General features: G+C 46.3%; 1 protein-coding gene across 2 annotated transcripts in view; it reads right to left on the bottom strand.

Annotated features, from left to right (window-relative positions):
- Nucleotides 1-1,409: 1,409 nt before the first annotated feature.
- Nucleotides 1,410-21,402, bottom strand: part of PRDM5 (PR/SET domain 5) — a 191,684-nt gene continuing 171,691 nt past the window's right edge. For both annotated transcript variants that reach the window (XM_075616179.1, XM_075616189.1), the window contains 2 exons: nucleotides 4,667-4,771; nucleotides 1,410-3,324 (listed from right to left, as the gene is read on the bottom strand). In XM_075616179.1, coding sequence (XP_075472294.1) covers nucleotides 3,160-3,324; nucleotides 4,667-4,771 — 270 coding nt within the window. In that variant the 3' untranslated portion in view covers nucleotides 1,410-3,159. The remainder of the gene's footprint in view (nucleotides 3,325-4,666; nucleotides 4,772-21,402) is intronic.

Here is a 21,402-nt window from a genome sequence, read left to right as displayed (position 1 = left end):
AAGGATCCCCTGTTCCCTATACAACCGTGCTTCTATGTGATGACCGGACTGCTACCGCAACAACCAGCGCTGCTAAACTCCGCAATGAGACCCGCTCACGGACGCCAAGCTGATGTCATATCCCCAACACGTGTTTCGTGTGATGCTCACACTTCTTCTCCTTACCCCTTGAAGCTGAGAGATTCATGCTCATACTATATGTAATTGCTTCTTATCGGGCTATCCGCATATTGTTATTTGTACATCCACATGAACCACACTGTTTTGGTAGTATCATTTGAGTAGTTCACTTATAGAGTACATATTGCTCCTACTATTGTATATACCTTGTTATATGAGCATATATTACTTGTTCTCCAGCTCTGAAACTTAAGGGTAGATTCACTAAAGGCCGATATACATTAGTGGCGTTCAAATTTTGTGTTCTTAAGACATAGAACCGCAGCAATATTTTTAACTGATACCCACATATTCAAACATTATTATTTATTCATAAATGGTAGCGATATTAATCTAATTTATATACATGAAAATCACGTTAACTCAGCATTGTACAGCTCTAGCGAAACAGAGAACCCATAGGGTTACGCAACAGGGCTTCTTACAAGAGGATCAAGCAGAGAAATAACAGATGAATATACAAACACCAAGGTATGTATTCAAGTTTCCTAGCTACTGTACAGACTGGTGCACAAATAGACATAAAGGAAATTGATTTTTTTTCCCTTCGATAAATACAATACTGCTTTTCATCAAGGTCATCCTGATGAAGATTATTATTTGTGCATTGTAATGTCATAATAAAAAGTTCCCTTACAGGATCCAGTTCAAAATGCCCAGTTGAGAATACAATCAATGGTAATGTAGAAATACTGTTTTTGGAATAATAGTTTTGCCATCTCTCCTTAGGCACCAAAACAGCAGCCTCCTGTACAGCAAATAATGTTACTGTATATTACTAAGGCATTTAAACTTACCACACGTTTACATGTGGGCTACAAGGAAATTCATAGATGTTCCAAGAACATGGTATACTTTAGTATTTAAAATGCTCTCTCAAATTCTTTAATGAAAGCATAAAAACAATTACAAAATAATGTCCAGGGAGATCTATCAGAATTTTAAAAATAATTCACTTTGGCATATTTAAAAAAAAAAACCTTTCACTATTTTCTAGAACACAATTTTAACAAAAAGAATTCTGTCTTTTTAAACGTTTAATTCTCTTATTGTCTGTTGCGATCAATATTTTAGGACAGTTGGCATGAGCGAAAAGATTTCTGCCCATATATAAAAAGCATGGTGTGGTATTTATTGATGTATCCGCTCCTGTTTAACACAATTGAATGCAGATGACTAATTTACAACATTTGACAAGGTATAAATGAAACACCAGATGGCGCAAAAGATGACATTACCTTTTTATTGATAAAAAAATAATAATACACAAAATCCATTATAGTATGTTTAGGTCTCTACCCTTTTTCCTTTCACAGGTACACTGACATATTACTAGATTTTCTTTCTGTATACTGAGCTTGTGGGCTGTGTATGCATTTGATAAAATATTATAATATTTGGCTATATATGGGACAAGAATGTTTATTCTGCAAATGTAATTTTCAAATAAGTGTAACAGAGTAATTAATACTTAACAGACAATGCTCGGCAGTTTTTTCTTTATCGCTAAAATGTTTTACTTTTCTTGTCTAAATTAGCTTTTGTAATCCATTATAATTTTGCAGATGAGAGTAATGAAAATCAGGAAAAAAGGTTTGCACATGTTCTCAGGCTGTGTAAGCAATATACAACATAGAATAGCCCATTTTCCTTTCCGCTGAGCTGCGGCAAAGAAATGTATTTGCCGCCAATTCAGTGCCACAGCGTATCCGTTGTCAGGCATTCTCTCTCTCTCTCTTACCCCCCTTCTCTCTGTGTGGCTCTCCTCTCTCTGTTACTTTCTCTTACGCCTTATTTCACTCTCCCCTCTCTCTCACTCTTCCCCTCCCCCGGGGCCCTACCTGTGCAGCGAGGTGTGTGGAGTCCGTCCAGGCCATACCTGCTGCACAGGTAATGTGTCTTGCCTCCCTGGCAGGGAAGGGGTGAAAAGGCAATTGTTTATACGTCAAACACTAAATGGCAAAGATAATGTTCTAAAACTTATTTTGCATTACAATTAATGCTAAGAGATATTTTCAACATGCATCTTCTAGTGTCAATGTAAGTTTGTAAATTGAGTTGGGTTTACGGACAGCAGTAGAAGGAGGTTGGACAAATCTCTGCAATCTCAGTGCAAACATGTTTATGTCATACTGTATGTACTGTAGGAAACTCCAGAGAGAAGTGTCAATGTGATGTTGAAGGGGAGAAAATAAATACAAATCTGTATGCAACCACACTTCACTGGAACTTCATATAAACCATGGAAGCCATCACAAAAGCTTTTTTTTCTATTGGTTTATTTTGAATACTTGAGGGGAGTTTTATATTCAATAAACAATAATATACTTGATTGATCTGAATTGGATTGGTGAAAAGAATTTGGCAAACAGCTTTAGCAATTGAGCTCCAACAAGTGCAGAAACCTAAAGACCTACTTGTGTTCTGACCAAATTTTGGCCATGATGAATATCACGAACAGTGATTTTAGATAGCAATCTAATGCTCTTTGCTACAGTATTCGGTGTTTCACATAACAAACATTTCCATCTAGCGTACACAACTACTCGGAAATAGGCAACAAAAGACATTTGACTGACATTGACACACATTAAAACAAACAATACCTACAATAAAACTATGAAAACAGGGAGGTGTAGTTCTTTACAATGTTTACAACATTATCTAAAGCATTTCTAGCACACAGAACACTTTTTAAGCCAACAATGTGCTCAGAAGTGTCGAGCAGAAATAGCAGGAAAACAGACAACAGATTTAACAGCTATGCACACATACAATAGAAAGAGTATAGCATTTAAATAGATGTAATATTTAAAGTGCCACTTCTAGGTGGGAAACATTTAGCAATGTCACATTGCATTTGTCCTTATGTGTATGTTCATACATGTACATGCATAGACACTTTTTGCACATCAGTTTAAAACTGGGCAAGACTGAATTACAGTACACATACATTTTCTAAGTACAGGCAGCTGCAAATTAGCTATCTGTTTCCCCATGAACATTCTCCATGTGCACTTTGAGGTAGTCATTTCTTGTAAACTTCTTGTGGCAAAGCTGGCACTCGGCCATTGGACGATTGGGGTTGTGAGTCAGCTTGTGTCGGATCAACATTTTTTTAAGGCTAAAGGAAAGATCACAAACCTAAAAAAAAGGCACAGTGCATAATTAATGTTTTTCTTCACAAGTCCATGTGTGCAATCAGTGGTTAAAGTGTGATGTTACAAGGACGCCCGCAGGGCTACTAATTGTATTTATATGCCTGTATTTAAAACGTTTAAAATGACTAGATTAAAAAGTAACATCACCCCTTGTGTTGTAGCATAACATATCATAAACCTTTTTATGTGGTGCCTATACAGCTTTTTTCCCTTGCCTTAAAATAATTTGTATAGCATTTTATTTCCATTACACTATAACTACATCCATGGAGCGCTATTTGGTTGGTCCATTAAAATGTATCATATACACTGCAAAAAAAAAAAAAAATCAATATTTATTCACAGGACATTCTTAGGCAACTTTTGGTGCTATTTTAAAACTTTATTTTAATGTTTAACCCTTTTTAAACCCCTTTTCTCACTCTCCCGTGTGTTATAGTGCATGATTGGCTGGTGCTGTTTCGATTCCTAATCGGTTGGAATTGCTTGGGAAAACATCTTGTGATTGGCTGGTGGGAGTGCTTCGGTAAAGTTTTGCTTGGTGTTAGGGGCCCACAAGTATCAAGGCAAAAGTGGAACAATTCTAGGATAAAAAACAGCACCAGATATAATCAGAGAAAAAAAGTATAAGTGAAATCAATAGGGTTTTTTGCTTTGTTACATCTTGAGCAATGTTTTTGCCCCAGAATTGAACCACTTAATACCATTTTTAATTTTTAATATACTGAGCATCCTTTGATTATTGTAGCCGGTTTTAGCATGCTTTCCCAGCAGTGCAATATCTTTGCAACACTTTCCTTTGTGATCATTTGTTGCCAATGTTCACAGCAGTTTGAGCTCCAAACTGTAACAATAGATAATGTTACCTACACCAATTGAAGGATTGATTGAAACTGAAAGGCAGCCATTTAGTGAACCCTGGGAGCCGGATCTTTGCTGATCGATCACGGGAGAACGAATCGATTGGCAGCTTTGGTCATTAGTTTTCAATAAAGATAATCCATTATTTTTTTTAAGTGCCGCTTGAATTGCCTCTTTAATGTCTCCGGTACTTTATATCCCCTTCACACACAGCAGAGAAGCTGTGATTTAAAACTGGTCACATTCTGTGTAATACAACATCGATACATTGAGATCCTTCTGATGCAAGGTTAACTTGCACAGCTTTGCTTAAAAACATCCTGTTGCTTAGTCCACAGGGGTTATTTGTAACACAAGATCAAGGTGAGGGGAGTGTTGCTAATTGTATCCCGCGTGTCCCAAGTTAAAAAACATTCCTGGTTGGTGTGTTTCACAGTTCTGAGACAGTAAAAAGTCGAACTTACGTCACATTGGAATGGTTTTTCTCCTGTGTGGGTCCTCATGTGCTCATCTAGGCCCCGTTTCTGGCTAAAAGCCTTGTTACATTCGCTGCACTGGTATGGCTTTTCCTGCATTCAATGACAACACCAAGTGAAAGTGAGTAAACACAGAACACCGAATTGTTAAGAGAGTGGAATGCCTTGCTTCGTGGTGCAAGTTTTATAGTCTCTCTACGGGATTTAAGATTTTAAAAAATAAATAATGAAAGCTGTAGTACTGCAGTATCAATACCAAACGGTTTCAATTATGTCTGCTCTCAGCAGCACAGGTCTCATGAAACAATGGCAAAATAAATTGGTAGGGACGTTTTTATCCCACTGATAGCATGGTCTGTCACAATAGCAAAGACAGACCTCAATAACTCTGTCTTGTCACCTCACACTTCCCGCTCACGCTGGCTCCTCAATCTTCTTACATTAAAAAGGAAAATTGATCTAATCATTTGAATGTCAAAGTGTGAAACACTGCTGCGCATTATTTATTTTATATTAAAAAGATAAGGAAACAATTACTGGGATATATGAGAAATCAGCACTAACTTGATCATTCTCAAGATCAAATGTATCATATACATATTTATTTATGTGTAATATATTATCTGTAATCATTCATGAATTTTATACTGTATATTGGAATATTTAATATTATATACATTATAATGGTTATACATGAGGACTTAGGACAAAAAAAAAACATTTTTACATATATTATATAAGCAAACACTTGAAAAGGTATTTAAATTGAACTAAATGTGCACAAATTGTTTCCAAGTGTAATATCTTTTTCCCCCCCCAAAACTCCTAAAGATAAGTTATTGATATTTTTCTTGTTAGTGTAGCTTTTGCATTTTCTATGGTGATGCCTGGTAATCCCTTTAATATATGCCTGAATTTCTTTTACGTTTTGTTATCTCGGGAATAGAAAAATACCCCAAATTACTGAAAGCAAGGTTTATGTTAGTGTCATCTGAATTTTCAAGTGATATAAAACAAATGATTGCTTTAAGTAGCAGTAATGACTATTTTAAGACAACATCAGTACCAGTAGAAATTGAATTTGCATGTTGATTACAGGCAGGCATATTAACGTACGTCAGGGAACATTTTCATAGAGAAAATATTTTTTGCAGTGTATAAACCCCTGGTTTATAGGGTACAACTATGGAACACTTTAAAAATGTAATATGACTCAACAGAACCACTTAATAATTGATTGTGACGTTGCAGAATCTCAATCCATCTACCCAACATATATGAAAATACTATTGCTGAGGCAAGTCTTCTATTTTTACATACACTAATAGTTTATAGAATATATGTAATTAATAGACGTACAGTATAACAAGTAATAACCTTTTTGGAATGTTACATTAACTCATATGGCCAAAACAATATCTGCGATTAACCAATTGCTCTCAGGCAACTTCTGGTAACATGGGGTCCAACAGAACACATTAAAATAACACCATTGTAGATATTGCTATAGTAACCTTTGTGGCTAAATTCTGTGATTAAAATAGTGCCTAAAACCCAGACCAGGATTTGTCATCAAAATTAGGATAGAGTTACATAGATACATAGATACATAGTAGATGAGGTTGAAAAAAGACATACATCCATCAAGTTCAACCTATGCCAAATTTAGACGGCAGATACTTACAGTATATTGATACAGAGGACGGCAAGCAAAAATCCCCAGTGAAATATCATCTGATTCCTTCCTGACTCCAAATATTGGCAATCAGATTTCTCCCTGAATCAACATCCTTCCCATCTTTACTTATTTGGTATATCCCTGTATACCTTCCCTTTCTAAAAAGATGTCCAACATTTTTATGAAGATATCTATTGTATCTGCCATCACAGTCTCCATGGGTAATGAATTCCACTTTTTTTTAAACTTTTCTTTATTTGAGTTTTCTATGAAAAAAAGATGGGGAGGGGTACAGAAAATAAAAGGGTAGCCCATTTTAATTGCCCTCACCGTAAAGAACCCTTTCCTTTGTTGCTGGTGAAATCTCCTTTCCTCCAACTTTAAGGTGTGACCCCGTGTCCTTTGTACTGTCCTTGGGACAAATCGTTCTTTTGAAAGCTCCTTGTATTGTACCTGAATATATTTATATAAAGTTATATCCCATCTTAGTGTCGGGTCGAGCTCACCACAAAAGAGGCGGGACCGCGGTGCTGAGGTGGGAAAGGATATAACGCCACCCACAGCCACGAGGGCACGTCTTGAGAGTAGAATGGTCTGGGAGTCCGAGTCGGGGCAGGAGAGGTACGGATGGTAGTGGGTGCTGTTAGCCAAGTCCGGGGTTAGAGAGAGAGACGTAATCGTTTTACCGTTTGCCGAGTTCGGGGTGCCAGAGGTGCGGAGAGTCGTATTGCCGTATGCCAAGTTCGGGGTGCCAGAGGTGCGGAGAGTCGTATTGCCGTATGCCAAGTTCGGGGTGCCAGAGGTGCGGAGAGTCGTAGAGGAAGCCGGTTCGGTACACGAGGAAGACTGCAAAACAAGACAAGACAGGACTAGGGAGGCAGAGAGTAATGAGAACAACTGGTTCTATGCTCAGCCGACGAGTTAGTGAAACTGTAGGGTATATGTAGGAGAGAGGGTCCAATGGCAGGGCAGCAAGGTGGGGGTGTGTGGAAGGGCCAGGCTGCGGCAGGGATAGGTCCAGCATGTCTCCCAGGGGAGGAGCAATAAAGCCCAGTAGTTAGGCTGCATTTGATTGCAGCAATGGTTTGAGGTGCTGTGCCTTTAAGAGGCTGTGCGCCTCCGTGTAGTTGCGCTTGCGGGCGCGTGACCGGGCATGCCTGCAGGGCCGACATCAGAAGAGGAGCACCGGCGTGCGCGCGCGCCCACGTGGAGCTGCGATCGGCGTCCTGGAGGGAGGCTGCCTGCATGCCGCGGGAGGACCCGACGGAGCTGCAGGTGAGTGGGGAGCACGCCGATTGTCACAGTACCTCCGAGCGTCCATGGTACGGTTTGGAAGGATTCCTACGATGGAATGCTTGGACGAGTCGAGGAGCGTGGAGATCTCGGTGGGGAACCCATGAGCGTTCCTCAGGTCCGAATCCCCTCCAGTGGACCAGGTATTGTACTCCTCCTCTGGAGATCCTTGAATCCAGGATAGACTGGACCTCGTACTCCTGTTGCCCTTGGATCAGAAGGGGGAGTGGAGGAGAAGTGGTCTTGGAGAAACGAGGACTCTGAAATGCAGGTTTTAGCAAGGATACATGAAAAAACGGAGGAATCCTCATTGAGGGCGGAAGATGCAGGCGATATGCCACCGGATTGATCTTCCTAAGCACGGGAAAGGGACCGAGGAACTTGGGTGCCAGCTTCATAGTGGGGACTCTTAGACGAATATTCCTGGATGATAGCCACACCCTGTCTCCCGGAGAGAATTCCGGAACCAAGCGTCGATGGCGATCTGCCTGGAGTTTCTGTCTTCCAGTAGCCACTCTTAGGTTCTCCTGAATCTTCCTCCATAAGTCTTTCAGCCGGGTGATACGTTTGTCAACCGCTGGTACCCCAGAGGATAGGGGGGAGGAGGGTAAGCGGGATGGCTGAAACCCAAAATTTACAAAAAAGGGAGATTCTTGAGTGGAGTCATTACGTAGGGAGTTGAGGGCAAACTAGGCCCAAGGTAGCAGATCCACCCAATCATCCTGTGTATCGGTTATGAAGCAACGAAGATACTGTTCCAGGTTTTGATTGGCTCTCTCCGTCTGCCCATTGGTCTGTGGGTGGTATCTTGAGGAGAATTGTAATGAAATACCCATTTTTAGTGAAAAGGCTCGCCAAAATTTTGAAATGAATTGGGACCCCCTGTCCGAGACGATGGTCGATGGCACTCCATGGAGACGAAAGATTTCGTGGATGAAAACATCCGCGAGCCTGGGGGAATTCGGAAGACCTCTCAAGGGAACAAGGTGAGTCTGCTTGGAAAAGCGATCAATAACAACGAGGATAGTATTCATCCCTTTGGAAGTGGGAAGATCCACGATAAAATCCATAGAAATATGGTTCCAAGGGCGATCTGGGATGGTTAATGGAAGAAGGAGGCCTGCTGGTTTAACCCGAGGTACTTTGTTGCGGGCACATGTGCCACATGCCTTCACAAACTCCTCCACATCTTTAGACATCCCTGGCCACCAGAAGGTTCGTTGGATGAGGTCGTTGGTCTTCCGTATCCCTGGGTGCCCTGCGGATTTAGAGGAATGGCACCACTCGAGGACTCTCTTGCGATGTTGCAGTGTGGTGTAGAGTCTTCCCTCCGGGACCTTAAGCCCCATAGGAGCCTGAGATTGCTCGGATCGGATCTTGTCCATGACGTCAAAGGAGTTGGCGGATACGATAAATTTCTTCCGACCTATCCTCTGCAAGGAACTGTCGTGACAAGGCATCTGCTTTCAGGTTCTTGGAGCCAGGGACGAAAGAGATGAAATAATTGAAGCGGGAGAAGAATAACGCCCAGCGGGCTTGTCGGGCGCTCAGTCGACGTGCCCCTTCTAAATAGAGCAGGTTTTTATGGTTTGTGAGGATGGTTATGGGAGTTTCCGTGCCTTCTAAGAGGTGTCTCCATTCCTCTAATGCCAACTTGATAGCCAAGAGCTCCCGGTTACCGACATCATAATTCCGTTCTGCGGAAGAAAATTTCTTAGAAAAGAAGGCACATGGGTGTAATCTTGCTAAGGGGGAAGTCCTTTGGGACAAAATGGCGCCAGCCCCGACGTCAGAGGCATCCGCTTCCAGTGTAAATGGCAGATTAGGATCTGGGTGGGTGAGGATCGGGGCATACACGAAAGCCTTCTTGAGAAGATTAAATGCCTGAATGGCGGATTCGGACCATGAAGAGGGATCTGCACCTTTTTTGGTTAGAGCAGTGATGGGAGATACCGTGGTGGAAAAATTGTGAATGAAGCGACGGTAGTAGTTTGCAAAACCTAGAAAGCGTTGCACGGCTTTAAGGGTGGTCGGACGGGGCCAGTCCAGAATGGCCTTTAGTTTCGCTGGATCCATAGTGAACCCGAAGTCAGAGATAATGTATCCCAGGAACGCCACGGACGTCAGATGGAATTGGCATTTCTCCAATTTCGCAAAGAGATGGTTCTCCCGGAGGCGTAACAGCACCTGCTGAACGTGTTTAATGTGTTCTTGGACGGACTTAGAAAAGATTAGGATGTCGTCTAAGTAAACAATGAGAAACTTGTTAAGAATGTCCCGGAAAATCTCATTGACGAAGTCCTGAAAGACTGCTGGTGCGTTGCACAGGCCAAATGGCATGACCAGGTATTCATAATGGCCGTCATGGGTGTTAAATGCAGTCTTCCACTCGTCCCCCTCACGAATCCTTACCAAATTGTAAGCGCCCCTTAAGTCCAGTTTAGAAAAAATGGTTGCTCCTTGAAGGCGGTCGAAGAGCTCTGAAATCAAAGGCAGCGGTAGCGGTTCTTGCGCGTGATGTTATTCAAGCCCCGGTAATCGATGCATGGACGAAGAGACCCGTCCTTTTTCTTTACAAAGAAGAAGCCCGCTCCAACTGGGGAAGAAGATTTTTGGATGAAACCCCTCTCCAAATTCTCCGCAATGTAAGTGTTCATGGCTTTAGTCTCTGGGAGAGAGAGTGGCTAGGATCACCCTCTGGGAAGAACTGCCCCGGGCAGCAGGTCGATCAGACAGTCGAAAGGTCGGTGCGGAGGTAGGGCCTCGGATCGTGCTTTGTCGAACACATCGCGGAATTCCACATATACAGTGGGCAAGGAGTTGACCTCCTCTGGCAAGGTACACAAACCTCCAACCCTCTGGGACAGCCTGGTACAGGTCTTGGCACATTGAGCACCCCACTGGATGGGTTCCCGGTTGGTCCAGTCGATGTGAGGATTATGAACTTGGAGCCAAGGAAGGCTCAGAATCAACTCAACGGAGGGAGTGTGGATGACATCGAGGGTAATGGTCTCCGTATGAGCCCCGACGAACTGCAGTAGGAGAGGCACCGTCTGTAGCGTGATGAAGGCCGGCTGTAGAGGTCAACCATCAATGGCCTCCAGGCTCATTGGAATCCTCTTGCTGGTAAGTTGAATATTGTTCCGTGTAGCAAAGGCTTGATCGACGAAATTGCCTGCGAAGCCGGAGTCCACAAATGCCATTGCTTGAGTATGAAACCCCTCTCCAGAGAGCGTCACTGGCAGCAGGATCCTGGTGGGAAGGACATCCTTGATGATGGGGGAGAGAGGCAGTGTTCCCAACAAGACTCCCCGGGATCTCATTGGGATTTGGCATTTCCCGGCTTGTGGGGACACTGGAGCACCAAGTGACCGGAATTGCCACAGTACATACAGAGACCTGCACTGCGCCGGCGTTGTTTCTCGGCAGAGGACAGCTTATTCCCTCCCAATTGCATTGGTTCCGGGACGTCCAAAGACGGAGGTGCTGGAGACACGAACGATGGGACGGGAGACCTTGAAACCCGTTGACGGTGACAAGAACGTTCAGTCCTCCGCTCCTGCAGACGCTGGTCCACCCGAATGCAAAGGGCGATCAAATCCTCTAGGTCAGTAGGACGTTACCGCGCCGCAAGCTCATCCTTTAGGGACTCCGCCAGGCCCTGCCAAAACGCCGAAGATAGTGCTTCATTGTGCCACCCCGTCTCGGCAGCAAGGGTGCGGAACTCCACAGCGTACCGGGCGACGGGACGATCTGCCTGGGTTATGTGGTGGAGGGAGGAAGCTGCCGTTAACTGCCGTCCAGGTGTGTCAAAGACTCTTCGGAACTCACGGGCGAAGAGGTCGATGTCCTGCGTGATGGGAGATTGTTGTTCCCAAATGGGGGAGGCCCAGGCCAGCGCCTCATCGGAGAGAAGAGCCACGATATAGGCGACCTTAGAGGTTGAGGAGACAAAACGAGAGGGTGAGAGTTGGAATTGGATGAAACATTGATTAAGGAAGCCCCTACATCCTTGGGGGTCCCCAGCATAGCGGTTGGGGGTCGGAATTCGGGGTTCCATAGCAGATGGAGGAGATGCAAAGACCGTTGCGGAGGACGTTGAGGCCATTGGTGAAGGTCCCCGACTGGAAGCTCGGGCTTGAACGGTAAGGGAATGAAGTCTCTGCTGAAGCAAATCCATCCGTATTTTGTTCCAGATAAGTCTCTAGCCTGGCGAAGAGATTCGAGTGGGAAGTTAAAGTACGCTCCACCTCAGCGGGGTCCATGTTTGTTGGGCTGAGCATAATGTCAGGTCGAGCTCACCACAAAAGAGGCGGGACCGTGGTGCTGAGGTGGGAAAGGATATAACGCCACCCACAGCCACGAGGGCACGTCTTGAGAGTAGAATGGTCTGGGAGTCCGAGTCGGGGCAGGAGAGGTACGGATGGTAGTGGGTGCTGTTAGCCAAGTCTGGGGTTAGAGAGAGACGTAATCGTTTTACCGTTTTCCGAGTTCGGGGTGCCAGAGGTGCGGAGAGTCGTATTGCCGTATGCCAAGTTCGGGGTGCCAGAGGTGCGGAGAGTCGTATTGCCGTATGCCAAGTTCGGGGTGCCAGAGGTGCGGAGAGTCGTAGAGGAAGCCGGTTCGGTACACGAGGAAGACTGCAAAACAAGACAAGACAGGACTAGGGAGGCAGAGAGTAATGAGAACAACTGGTTCTATGCTCAGCCGACGAGTTAGTGAAACTGTAGGGTATATGTAGGAGAGAGGGTCCAATGGCAGGGCAGCAAGGTGGGGGTGTGTGGAAGGGCCAGGCTTCGGCAGGGATAGGTCCAGCATGTCTCCCAGGGGAGGAGCAATAAAGCCCAGTAGTTAGGCTGCATTTGATTGCAGCAATGGTTTGAGGTGCTGTGCCTTTAAGAGGCTGGTGCGCCTCCGTGTGGCCGCGCCTCCATGTAGTTGCGCTTGCGGGCGCGTGACCGGGCATGCCCGCATGGCCAACATCAGAAGAGGAGCACTGGTGTGCGCGCGCGCCCACGTGGAGCTGCGATCGGCGTGCTGGAGGAAGGCTGCCTGCGTGCCGCGGGAGGACCCGACGGAGCTGCAGGTGAGTGGGGAGCACGCCGAGGGCGGCGTGACTCCCCGGTTGTCACACTTAGATGCCTCTTTTGTAATGTAAACAAATCTAGTTTAGCTAGCCTATCCTCATAAATCAGATTTTCCATTCCCCTTTTTTAATTTGGAGGCTCTTCTCTGCACTTTTTCTAGTTCAATAATGTCTTTTTTTTAATGGCGTGGTACTCAAAACTGTACGCCATATTCAAGGTGTGGTCTTACTAATGCTTTATAGAAGGGCATAATTATGTTTACTTCCCTTCCATCCATTGCCCATTTAATGCAAGATAAGATCTTGTTTGCTTTTGCAGCTACTGCATGGCATTGGGCCCTATTGCTAAGCCTGCTAACTGCAAGCACTCCTACGTCCTTCTCCATCAAGGATTCCCCCAATTTATCCCAATATACTTTGTAAATTGCCTGTTTACTTGTTACCCAAATGCATAACCTTACATTTATCTGTATTAAACCTCATCTGCCATGTACCTGCCCAAGTTTCCAGTCTCTCCAAGTCCTTCTGGAGAGAAATTACATCCTGTTCTGATTCTACGATCAGGTGCCGGTATCTCCTGCAAGTTTAGATGTCCCAGTCATGTGACGCAGGAACTTTAAACTTACAGTAAATACTTAATTTATGATTTAAACGGTGTGACTAAAAAATACCCACAATTCAATATGGTTTCACATGTCAGGAAGACCCAGAAACGTCCATCCACTGCAGATTTATGTTGCATGTAAATGTATTTCGTGCTCAACTTAAAGTCCCAGATAAAATAGTAATAGTAAAAAAGGTCACAATGCTGTGTCTTCTAAGGCCGGGTTCCTCGGTTTTTCCCCAAATATGTGAAAGACAATAAAAAAAAGACAAGCACGGACTTCTTTAGAAAAATGTGGCTCACAATATATATTTTTTTTGCATTTTTTTTAAAGAAGGCCGTGCTTGTCTTTTTTTCTTGTCTTTCACATGTAAATGTATTTGTTTTATTTGTTTTCCAAATTGAACTTAAAATTATCAAGTATAGATGGAGCACGATTCATCTCCACCCTGCCCTGCACTTAGAGCGGCTGAACCGCAGCCCACGGGCGGCCTGATCACAGCCAATTGCAGCACAGGGGGAATTCCCCATCAGGACTAAAACAGCGTTGTCCCTGCTTTTGCATGGGACTCCTGCTGCATTAATCCAACCATGCAGCACCAGTCTGGAAGAGCTGCGCAGTGAGAGCAGACAAATGCGGTCCCTCTCTCTGACCAGCTCTTACAAACGATCGCGCTATTTTTCTTTTCTTTTTATTACATAGTATTGAAGCAGGGGGTCTTCGGAGCTGAACCACATTCACTTCAGGTCCGGGAACACCTTGCTTCCCGAGTTACAGGCCTTTGTACCGGGTGCCGGTATCTCTTGCAAGTTTAAATGTCCGCATCACGGCCCACGTGACCGGGACATTTAAACTTGCAGGAGATATTAACACCCCATACCGGTTACCCTGTACTTTGGAAAGCAGGAAGTCCCCAGACCTGAAATTAATGTGGTTCAGCAAACCCACTGCTTCAATCCTATATAATAAAAAGAAAAGTAGCTTCATTACCTTAGTGGCTAACAACTAAGGTAATTAAGGGGATAAACAAAAGTACCCTTTTTGTTGGGGGTAGAGGGGGTGGGTGAAGTTGTAGTTGCCCCAGGGTGGGTGGTTAGGCCTTCCGGGTGGGTTACGGGAGGGGTTAATCCCTTAATTACCTTAGCGGTTCTTACTGCTAAGAAAATTATGGGGTTAACCCTTCCCGCTACCACCCGGGAGGCCTAACCACCCACCTCAGGCTACAACTCCCTTCACCCACCCCTCAATACAATCAAACACAATACAATCAAAACAAACACTAGCCATGTCATCCATTGATTGCCCAGCGGCTATCTATGCCCACAACGGCAAACAATGGACACCCTACTATACACCCCCTTTACCCCCAACAACCCATCCCCCCATCTCCACTACACACAGTAATGGGCAAAAGACCTATTAGCCATTTCTTACTAATAGCGCTTTTGCCTATTCAAATACAATCAACAGCCAGCAACCCTATAGTAAATAAAAACTGTACTTCCCCCTGCCAGGATGAAGGCCTTCCTCATCCTCCTCTTCAGTGGCACCAACATTTACATAATTTGTCAAAGCGCAGTATTGCGAGAAACGCGTTACAGACTGTCCCACTACTTCTTTTTGGTATGTTGCTGAAGACCTAATAAATGTTTATTCTATGATCCAGCCTCCATCATTTTTTTGAGCAGTGCTCCACCTAATTCTTGCCCCATGGGAAGTACTTTCGGTATCCGACTTCAACGAAGGCTGGAAGCACGCCAAGCCATGGGACACATGGACACTTGGATTGGAGGGTTGCAAGTAATATCTTTGTGTGATTTATCTTACCATGCTCTCAAGGTCCGTTTTTGTGACATTTGTAGGCATTTAGTCTAACTTCAGTACTTTATCCCACAAGCAGTGAGGGGGTGTGGAGTTACCACTTTGTCGCATCACAGACATTCCGTCCGGGCGTGTTCTGGAGACTAAAATCGGACTATTTTCTGATTATGATCGTGGCTCAACAAGCAGACTACATTGATGTGTGCGGACATTTACCCAAACAATTTATTATTCTAAACTCTCATATGGTCCATGCATAGAATGATATCATCTGGACCAGGATTACACACTCTGATTTGGAACTATTGCTCCTCTTTTTTCCTTAATCACTTTAGCGAGTAGAAACAGTTAAGGTAATTGAGGGATTAATCCCTCCCGCAACACCTAACACCCTTCACCCAACCCATTAAAACACCAGTAACCCCTTATTATATAAACGGCAGTAACCGCTACAGTGATTAAGGGGTTACTGGTGTTTTAATGGTTCGGATTTACATACGAGTAAAGCAAACGTCCATTAAAAGTTAGCGATCCGATATTTCTCAGGTTAACTCGAGTGCATCGTTACGCTAATCACCTTTGTGTATAAGCGTTACAACTATTGATGCGTTAAATGGGGGTAACATCAGGATAAAAAAAGATTGAATGAAGTTCTCTGGATCTAACCCTCTATTTGTCCAGCGCGCTACAGACCTCTGAAACCACAACCCACTCATACTCGGGCAAGGACTTGATCAGATTATTTTCTAAACCCTTTTTTTTTTGACAGGGCGTGACCAGGGGGTCTTCCAGAGATGAACCAAGTTCATTTCAGCTCTGGGGACTCCCCCTTACCAGTGTCTCAGCACCTCCAGGACAAACAGAATGGCCATTCAAACCTCCCCCGTCACACAGACCAATGGTAAGCCTCAACATCATCTGTTGCAGCTTCCTATTGAAAGGCCATTAAAACCCTGTGTAGAAACAATGAAGTGATACTGGTAAATTCACCAGTATTAGGGGTTATGTTAACCATTTTTGGGGTGGGGGTGCTCTACAAAACATACAAAATCATTAATATTCACACATTACCACAAAGAAAAATTAATACACTTGGTGTGAGAGGGGAGGTGGCTGCAGCACCCCTCGTACACCTACTTCCAGCCCCCTTGAGTGTACCCATTGTTACATTATATTTAGTGTAGCAGTGAGCTACTCATACCAGATTACATCAACTACATTGACAGATTTGTAGAACCCACATTCCATCTGTATGGAGTAACACAGAAAATAGGGAGCAATTATAGTACTTTCCTGGGAGGCCAATATTGAACATTAGTCCTCTGTTAAGTAATACATCTGCCTCAGAAACGGTTATGAACAGACACATGACATGTACGCTTGGCAATCATCGCGAGCTGCAGGGGATAGGGAAGGCTATAACCAAATAATGTGGAAAGTGAAATCTCCCCTATTCAAAAGTGCAGTGAAAAAAGGTGTACAACACAAACCCAAATGTGGTTAAAAAAACAAAAAATGGTGATAGCAAATCAACAATAGAGATACAGTGAAATGAACATGTATTCTAAATATTAAGATGTGAATCCCCAGCGCTTCACTGATAGTCTAAGGCTGAGTCCATAGAGGGGGAAGCCGCGCTCCTCCGCGCTGATGCTGAGGCTCGCCTGCTCGATCAGGAGCGATTCCATGTACTGGCAGGCGAGCCAGCGTGCGCGATCGGGAGGCGGGGTGAGGCAGGGCACTGACGTCGCTGGGCCAATAGCATGCGAAACATCAACGTCACGGCGTCGACGTCATGACGCTGCTTCGCGCTGATTGGGTGTTTTCAGCCGACAGCGCGCTGAGAAACAGTTTCGGCTGTCGGCTGAAAATCCCTGCGCCTCAGCACGCCTACGGACGCTCCCGGGAGCCCCCTCTCAAGACATCCTCATTGAGGATGACGAGGCTCATCGCGGAGCGTCCGCACGGCTCAGCGCGGCTTCCCCCTCTATGGACCCAGCCTAAGAGTCTAAGGCTATATTCTATGGCTAAGGCCCCGCTCCCAGAGTCAGCGCACCCGCACTGCAGACAGGCGGTGCGCTGAGATACACAGACCGCGGTAGGGAGCGGGAGCCGGAGCCGGAGGTGGGAGGCTTGACAGGGATGGGGGGCGTGGCATGAGCGGAGGGACCCGCTACTCTCCCCCCCCCCCTCCCTCCACGGACTCGGGCTGGAGCTGCTGAGGGTAACTTTAAACACACACACGCAGGCACTCATACACACACTCATACACACACACACACACAGGCAGACAGGCACTCACGCACTCATACACACACACGCGCGCACACACAGGCAGGCACTCACACACACACACACACACACACACACACACACACACACAGACAGAGGCAGGCACTCACGCACTCAGACACACACATACACACACGCAGACAGGCACACACATACACACACACAGACAGGCACTCATCTGCTTTCACTCCACACTCCTCCCCGCTCCCCGAAGCCTCTCCTCCTCCCGAAGCCTCCCCTCCCCATTGGCTCACAGCCACACCACGTGACGCGTCAACGCTAGGAAACACCATTCTCTTGTGTCTCCTAGCGGCTGACGCGCCACAGCGTGTAGTCAGCTGTGCCGCCAGGGGGGACCGGGACCGGCTCGCGAGGATTCCCCTGCTGGTGGGGAACTCGCGACATGGCCGCCCGCGCCAACGAGCGCAGCGGGACCGAGGCCTAAGACTGCATATTGGCTAGTCATGGAGACACATCACCCTGCTAAAGACCAATATGAAAATCTATAGAATACAGCAATCTGTGGCCAAAACTTTATAAACAATAGGGATACTTTACAGAGAGCGAGCAATGTACATACTGTATCAATGCAGAGTAACAGATCAGGTAAAGCGATAGCTGTGATAGTATCTCTACTACATGTACCTCAGGCATTGCCTTACCTGATCTGCACCTCACAATGATTGCCAAGCTTACTGTACATGTTGGGTAACATGTTTGAGTACAAATACTGCTCAACAAAATATTTCCATCTGCTTTATACTGTACTAGCTGAGAGACCCGGCGTTGCCCGGGATGTAATTTTGGGGGGGCGTACGACAGGGTTAGGCTTCCCCCCCCCCTTGACAGCTAGGTGGGTGACTGAGTTGACTGAGTGTGTGGGTGACTGGGTGGGTGTGTGACACTTGACTGAGTGGGTGGGTGGGTTTGACTTTGGGTCGGTGGGTGGGTGACTTTGGGTCGGTGGGTGGGTGACTTTGGGTCGGTGGGTGGGTGACTTTGGGTCGGTTTGACTTTGGGTCGGTGGGTGTGTGACTTTGGGTCGGTGGGTATGTGACTTTGGGTCGGTGGGTGGGTGACTTTGGGTCGGTTTGACTTTGGGTCGGTGGGTGGGTGACTTTGGGTCGGTGGGTGACTTTGGGTCGGTGGTTGGGTGGGTGAGTTGGGTCGGTGGGTGGGTGAGTGGGAGACTGACTGGGTGGGTGAGTGGGAGACTGACTGGGTGGGTGAGTGGGAGACTGACTGGGTGGGTGAATGGGTGACTGGGTGGGTGGGTGACTGACACTTGACTGACTGGGTGGGTGAGTGACTGACTGGGTGGGTGAGTGGGTGACTGACTGGGTGGGTGAGTGGGTGACTGACTGGGTGGGTGAGTGGGTGAGTGACTGGGTGGGTGAGTGGGTGAGTGACTGGGTGGGTGAGTGGGTGACTGACTGGGTGGGTGAGTGGGTGACTGACTGGGTGGGTGAGTGAGTGACTGACTGGGTGGGTGAGTGGGTCACTGACTGGGTGGGTGAGTGGGTGACTGACTGGGTGGGTGAGTGGGTGACTGACTGGGTGGGTGAGTGGGTGGGTGAGTGGGTGACTGACTGGGTGGGTGAGTGGGTGACTGACTGGGTGGGTGACTGGGTGACTGGCTGAATGGGTGACTGAATGGGTGGGTGACTGGGTGACTGAGTGGGTGGGTGACTGAGTGGGTGGGTGACTGAGTGGGTGGGTGACTGAGTGGGTGGGTGACTGGGTGGGTGTGTGGGTGGGTGACTGGGTGGGTGTGTGGGTGGGTGACTGAGTGGGTGACTGGGTGGGTGACTGAGTGGGTGACTGAGTGGGTGTGTGGGTGACTGAGTGAGTGAGTGGGTGGGTGACTGAGTGAGTGGGTGACTGAGTGAGTGGGTGGGTGACTGAGTGAGTGGGTGGGTGACTAAGTGAGTGGGTGGGTGACTAAGTGAGTGGGTGACTGAGTGGGTGGGTGACTGAGTGGGTGGGTGACTGAGTGGGTGGGTGACTGAGTGGGTGGGTGACTGAGTGAGTGGGTGGGTGGGTGACTGGGTGGGTGAAAGTGACTGGGTGGGTGTGTGGGTGACTGGGTGACAGTGCGTGGGTGGGAGACGGTGTGTGACTTACCTTGACCCCGTGGCATCTGGCTGGGGCAGGAGGTGAGTTCGGGAAGCTGGGGGGGGTGGGGGCAAGAGTGGCAGGAGTCCCGCGCCGCGCTTCCCCTCTCCGGTAGCGGCGCACGTGATGGGGAGAGCAGGAGGCCCGGCCCGCGCTTCCCCTCTCCGGTAGCGTCACACGTGATGGGGAGTCCCGCACCGCGCTTCCCCTCTCCGGTAGCGTCACACGTGATGGGGAGTCCCGCACCGCGCTTCCCCTCTCCGGTAGCGGCGCACGTGATGGGGAGAGCAGGAGGCCCGGGCCGCGCCGCGAGGGGGAAGGAGCCTGGAGTTTGCTGCTGAGCAGCAGGGCCGCACTTCCTCCGCGGCGCACGGTGAGGGTGATGGTGCGGCTGGGGATGTTGCGGAGCGTGGGGATTTGGGTGAGGTGGGGAGGGGGGAGAGAGTGAGGGGCACCGGGAGAGGAGGGCGCCGGGAGAGGAGGGGCACCGGGAGAGGAGGGGGGGGGGGTGTGGAAGGTGAGCTGCGGTCCAACTGACGGGGGAGAGTGTGTGTCCCTGTGTGTGTGTGTCCCTGTGTGTGTGTGTCCCTGTGTGTGTGTGTGTGTGTGTCCCTGTGTGTGTGTCCCTGTGTGTGTGTCCTTTGGCCGTCACTCCGCCTCAGGCCAATGAGAGGTGTGCGGGGGCGGCCCAAGGGACCAATGAGATTTCCCCTAGGGACACCGGACATCCAGGCAGGCAAACATACAGTGCTTTCACTAATATAGTATAAGATATATTATCAGTTGAGCTATCTACACATAATCTGAGGTCTAGAATCCTTCAGTGTTGTATGTAATTTTTCCCATTTATGCTATAACGAAATGAGAAATGTAAAAAGAAAATATTGTTTAGGGTTGTTTTAAAGACAGGTAACGAGGGACACCTGTTTCCCAAAAAGTAAAAACAAGGACAAAGGTAAATGTGCTCTTGTGAAAAGAAGGAATTCAACACGGACTATTCCCTTATTTCATCACACTCAAAGTTAAACAAGTCTATAAAACCAAAACATAGAATATTCAGTGGTGCCATAATAAAATATGATGCAGTTTTTTGTATTTAATTTATTTTGATTTTTTTTATATTCTGAAACGAGTCTTCCTGCAACATCATTGCTGGTAACCCTAGGCTATGCTATGTTGAGCAACGTTTTTGTTACTGGTTGGCTGGTGCACAAAATATTTGGAATGGAGTTATTTGTGCTCATTTGCCCTTCAAGGAAGCGCAGATGAGCTAATGCCGCCAGTGGGAGCTGAATTAAAACCCCAGTGGCAGCAGCACAGGGTGGGGTAGAATGCCTGTGACATACGGGGAATATCACATTGGCCCCTTGAGGAGCAGCTCCTGTGACATAGCTAGTATACAACAGAGGCACGGAAAGGGTTAATGGTTCCATAATGATGAACCATGATATTTATTAGATTTTCTAATATGTCAAGCTTATCATGTTATGCATTTACAGAGGAGCAGAATTTGAATAACAGATCACACACACAAAAAAGACAATAAAGAGTTTAATTAAATAAAATAACATGTATCAGAATATGCAGTTCTTATTCACCAGTCTTACCTGGTTCATTTAAAGATCCTTTATGTGAAAATCTTCACAAAAGGAAGTGCTTGTGATGAGCAATTTTCCTAAGGATGATGTACCTCTCAAACCCTGATCCATTTTTCATTTTAAATTACATCATTTATGCACTACAATTATAGAGATCTTGATATACACACACAAGCGCACTAGATCACTATAGTCTGTGCATTTTATTTGGAGCGAGTTAAATAGTTGCCGGGCAT

This window comes from Ascaphus truei, chromosome 1 (genome assembly GCF_040206685.1).
Source record: "Ascaphus truei isolate aAscTru1 chromosome 1, aAscTru1.hap1, whole genome shotgun sequence".
Lineage (NCBI taxonomy): Eukaryota > Metazoa > Chordata > Amphibia > Anura > Ascaphidae > Ascaphus > Ascaphus truei.
Note: the sequence above shows the minus strand (reverse complement) of the source record. Positions and strands in the feature narration are given on the sequence as shown.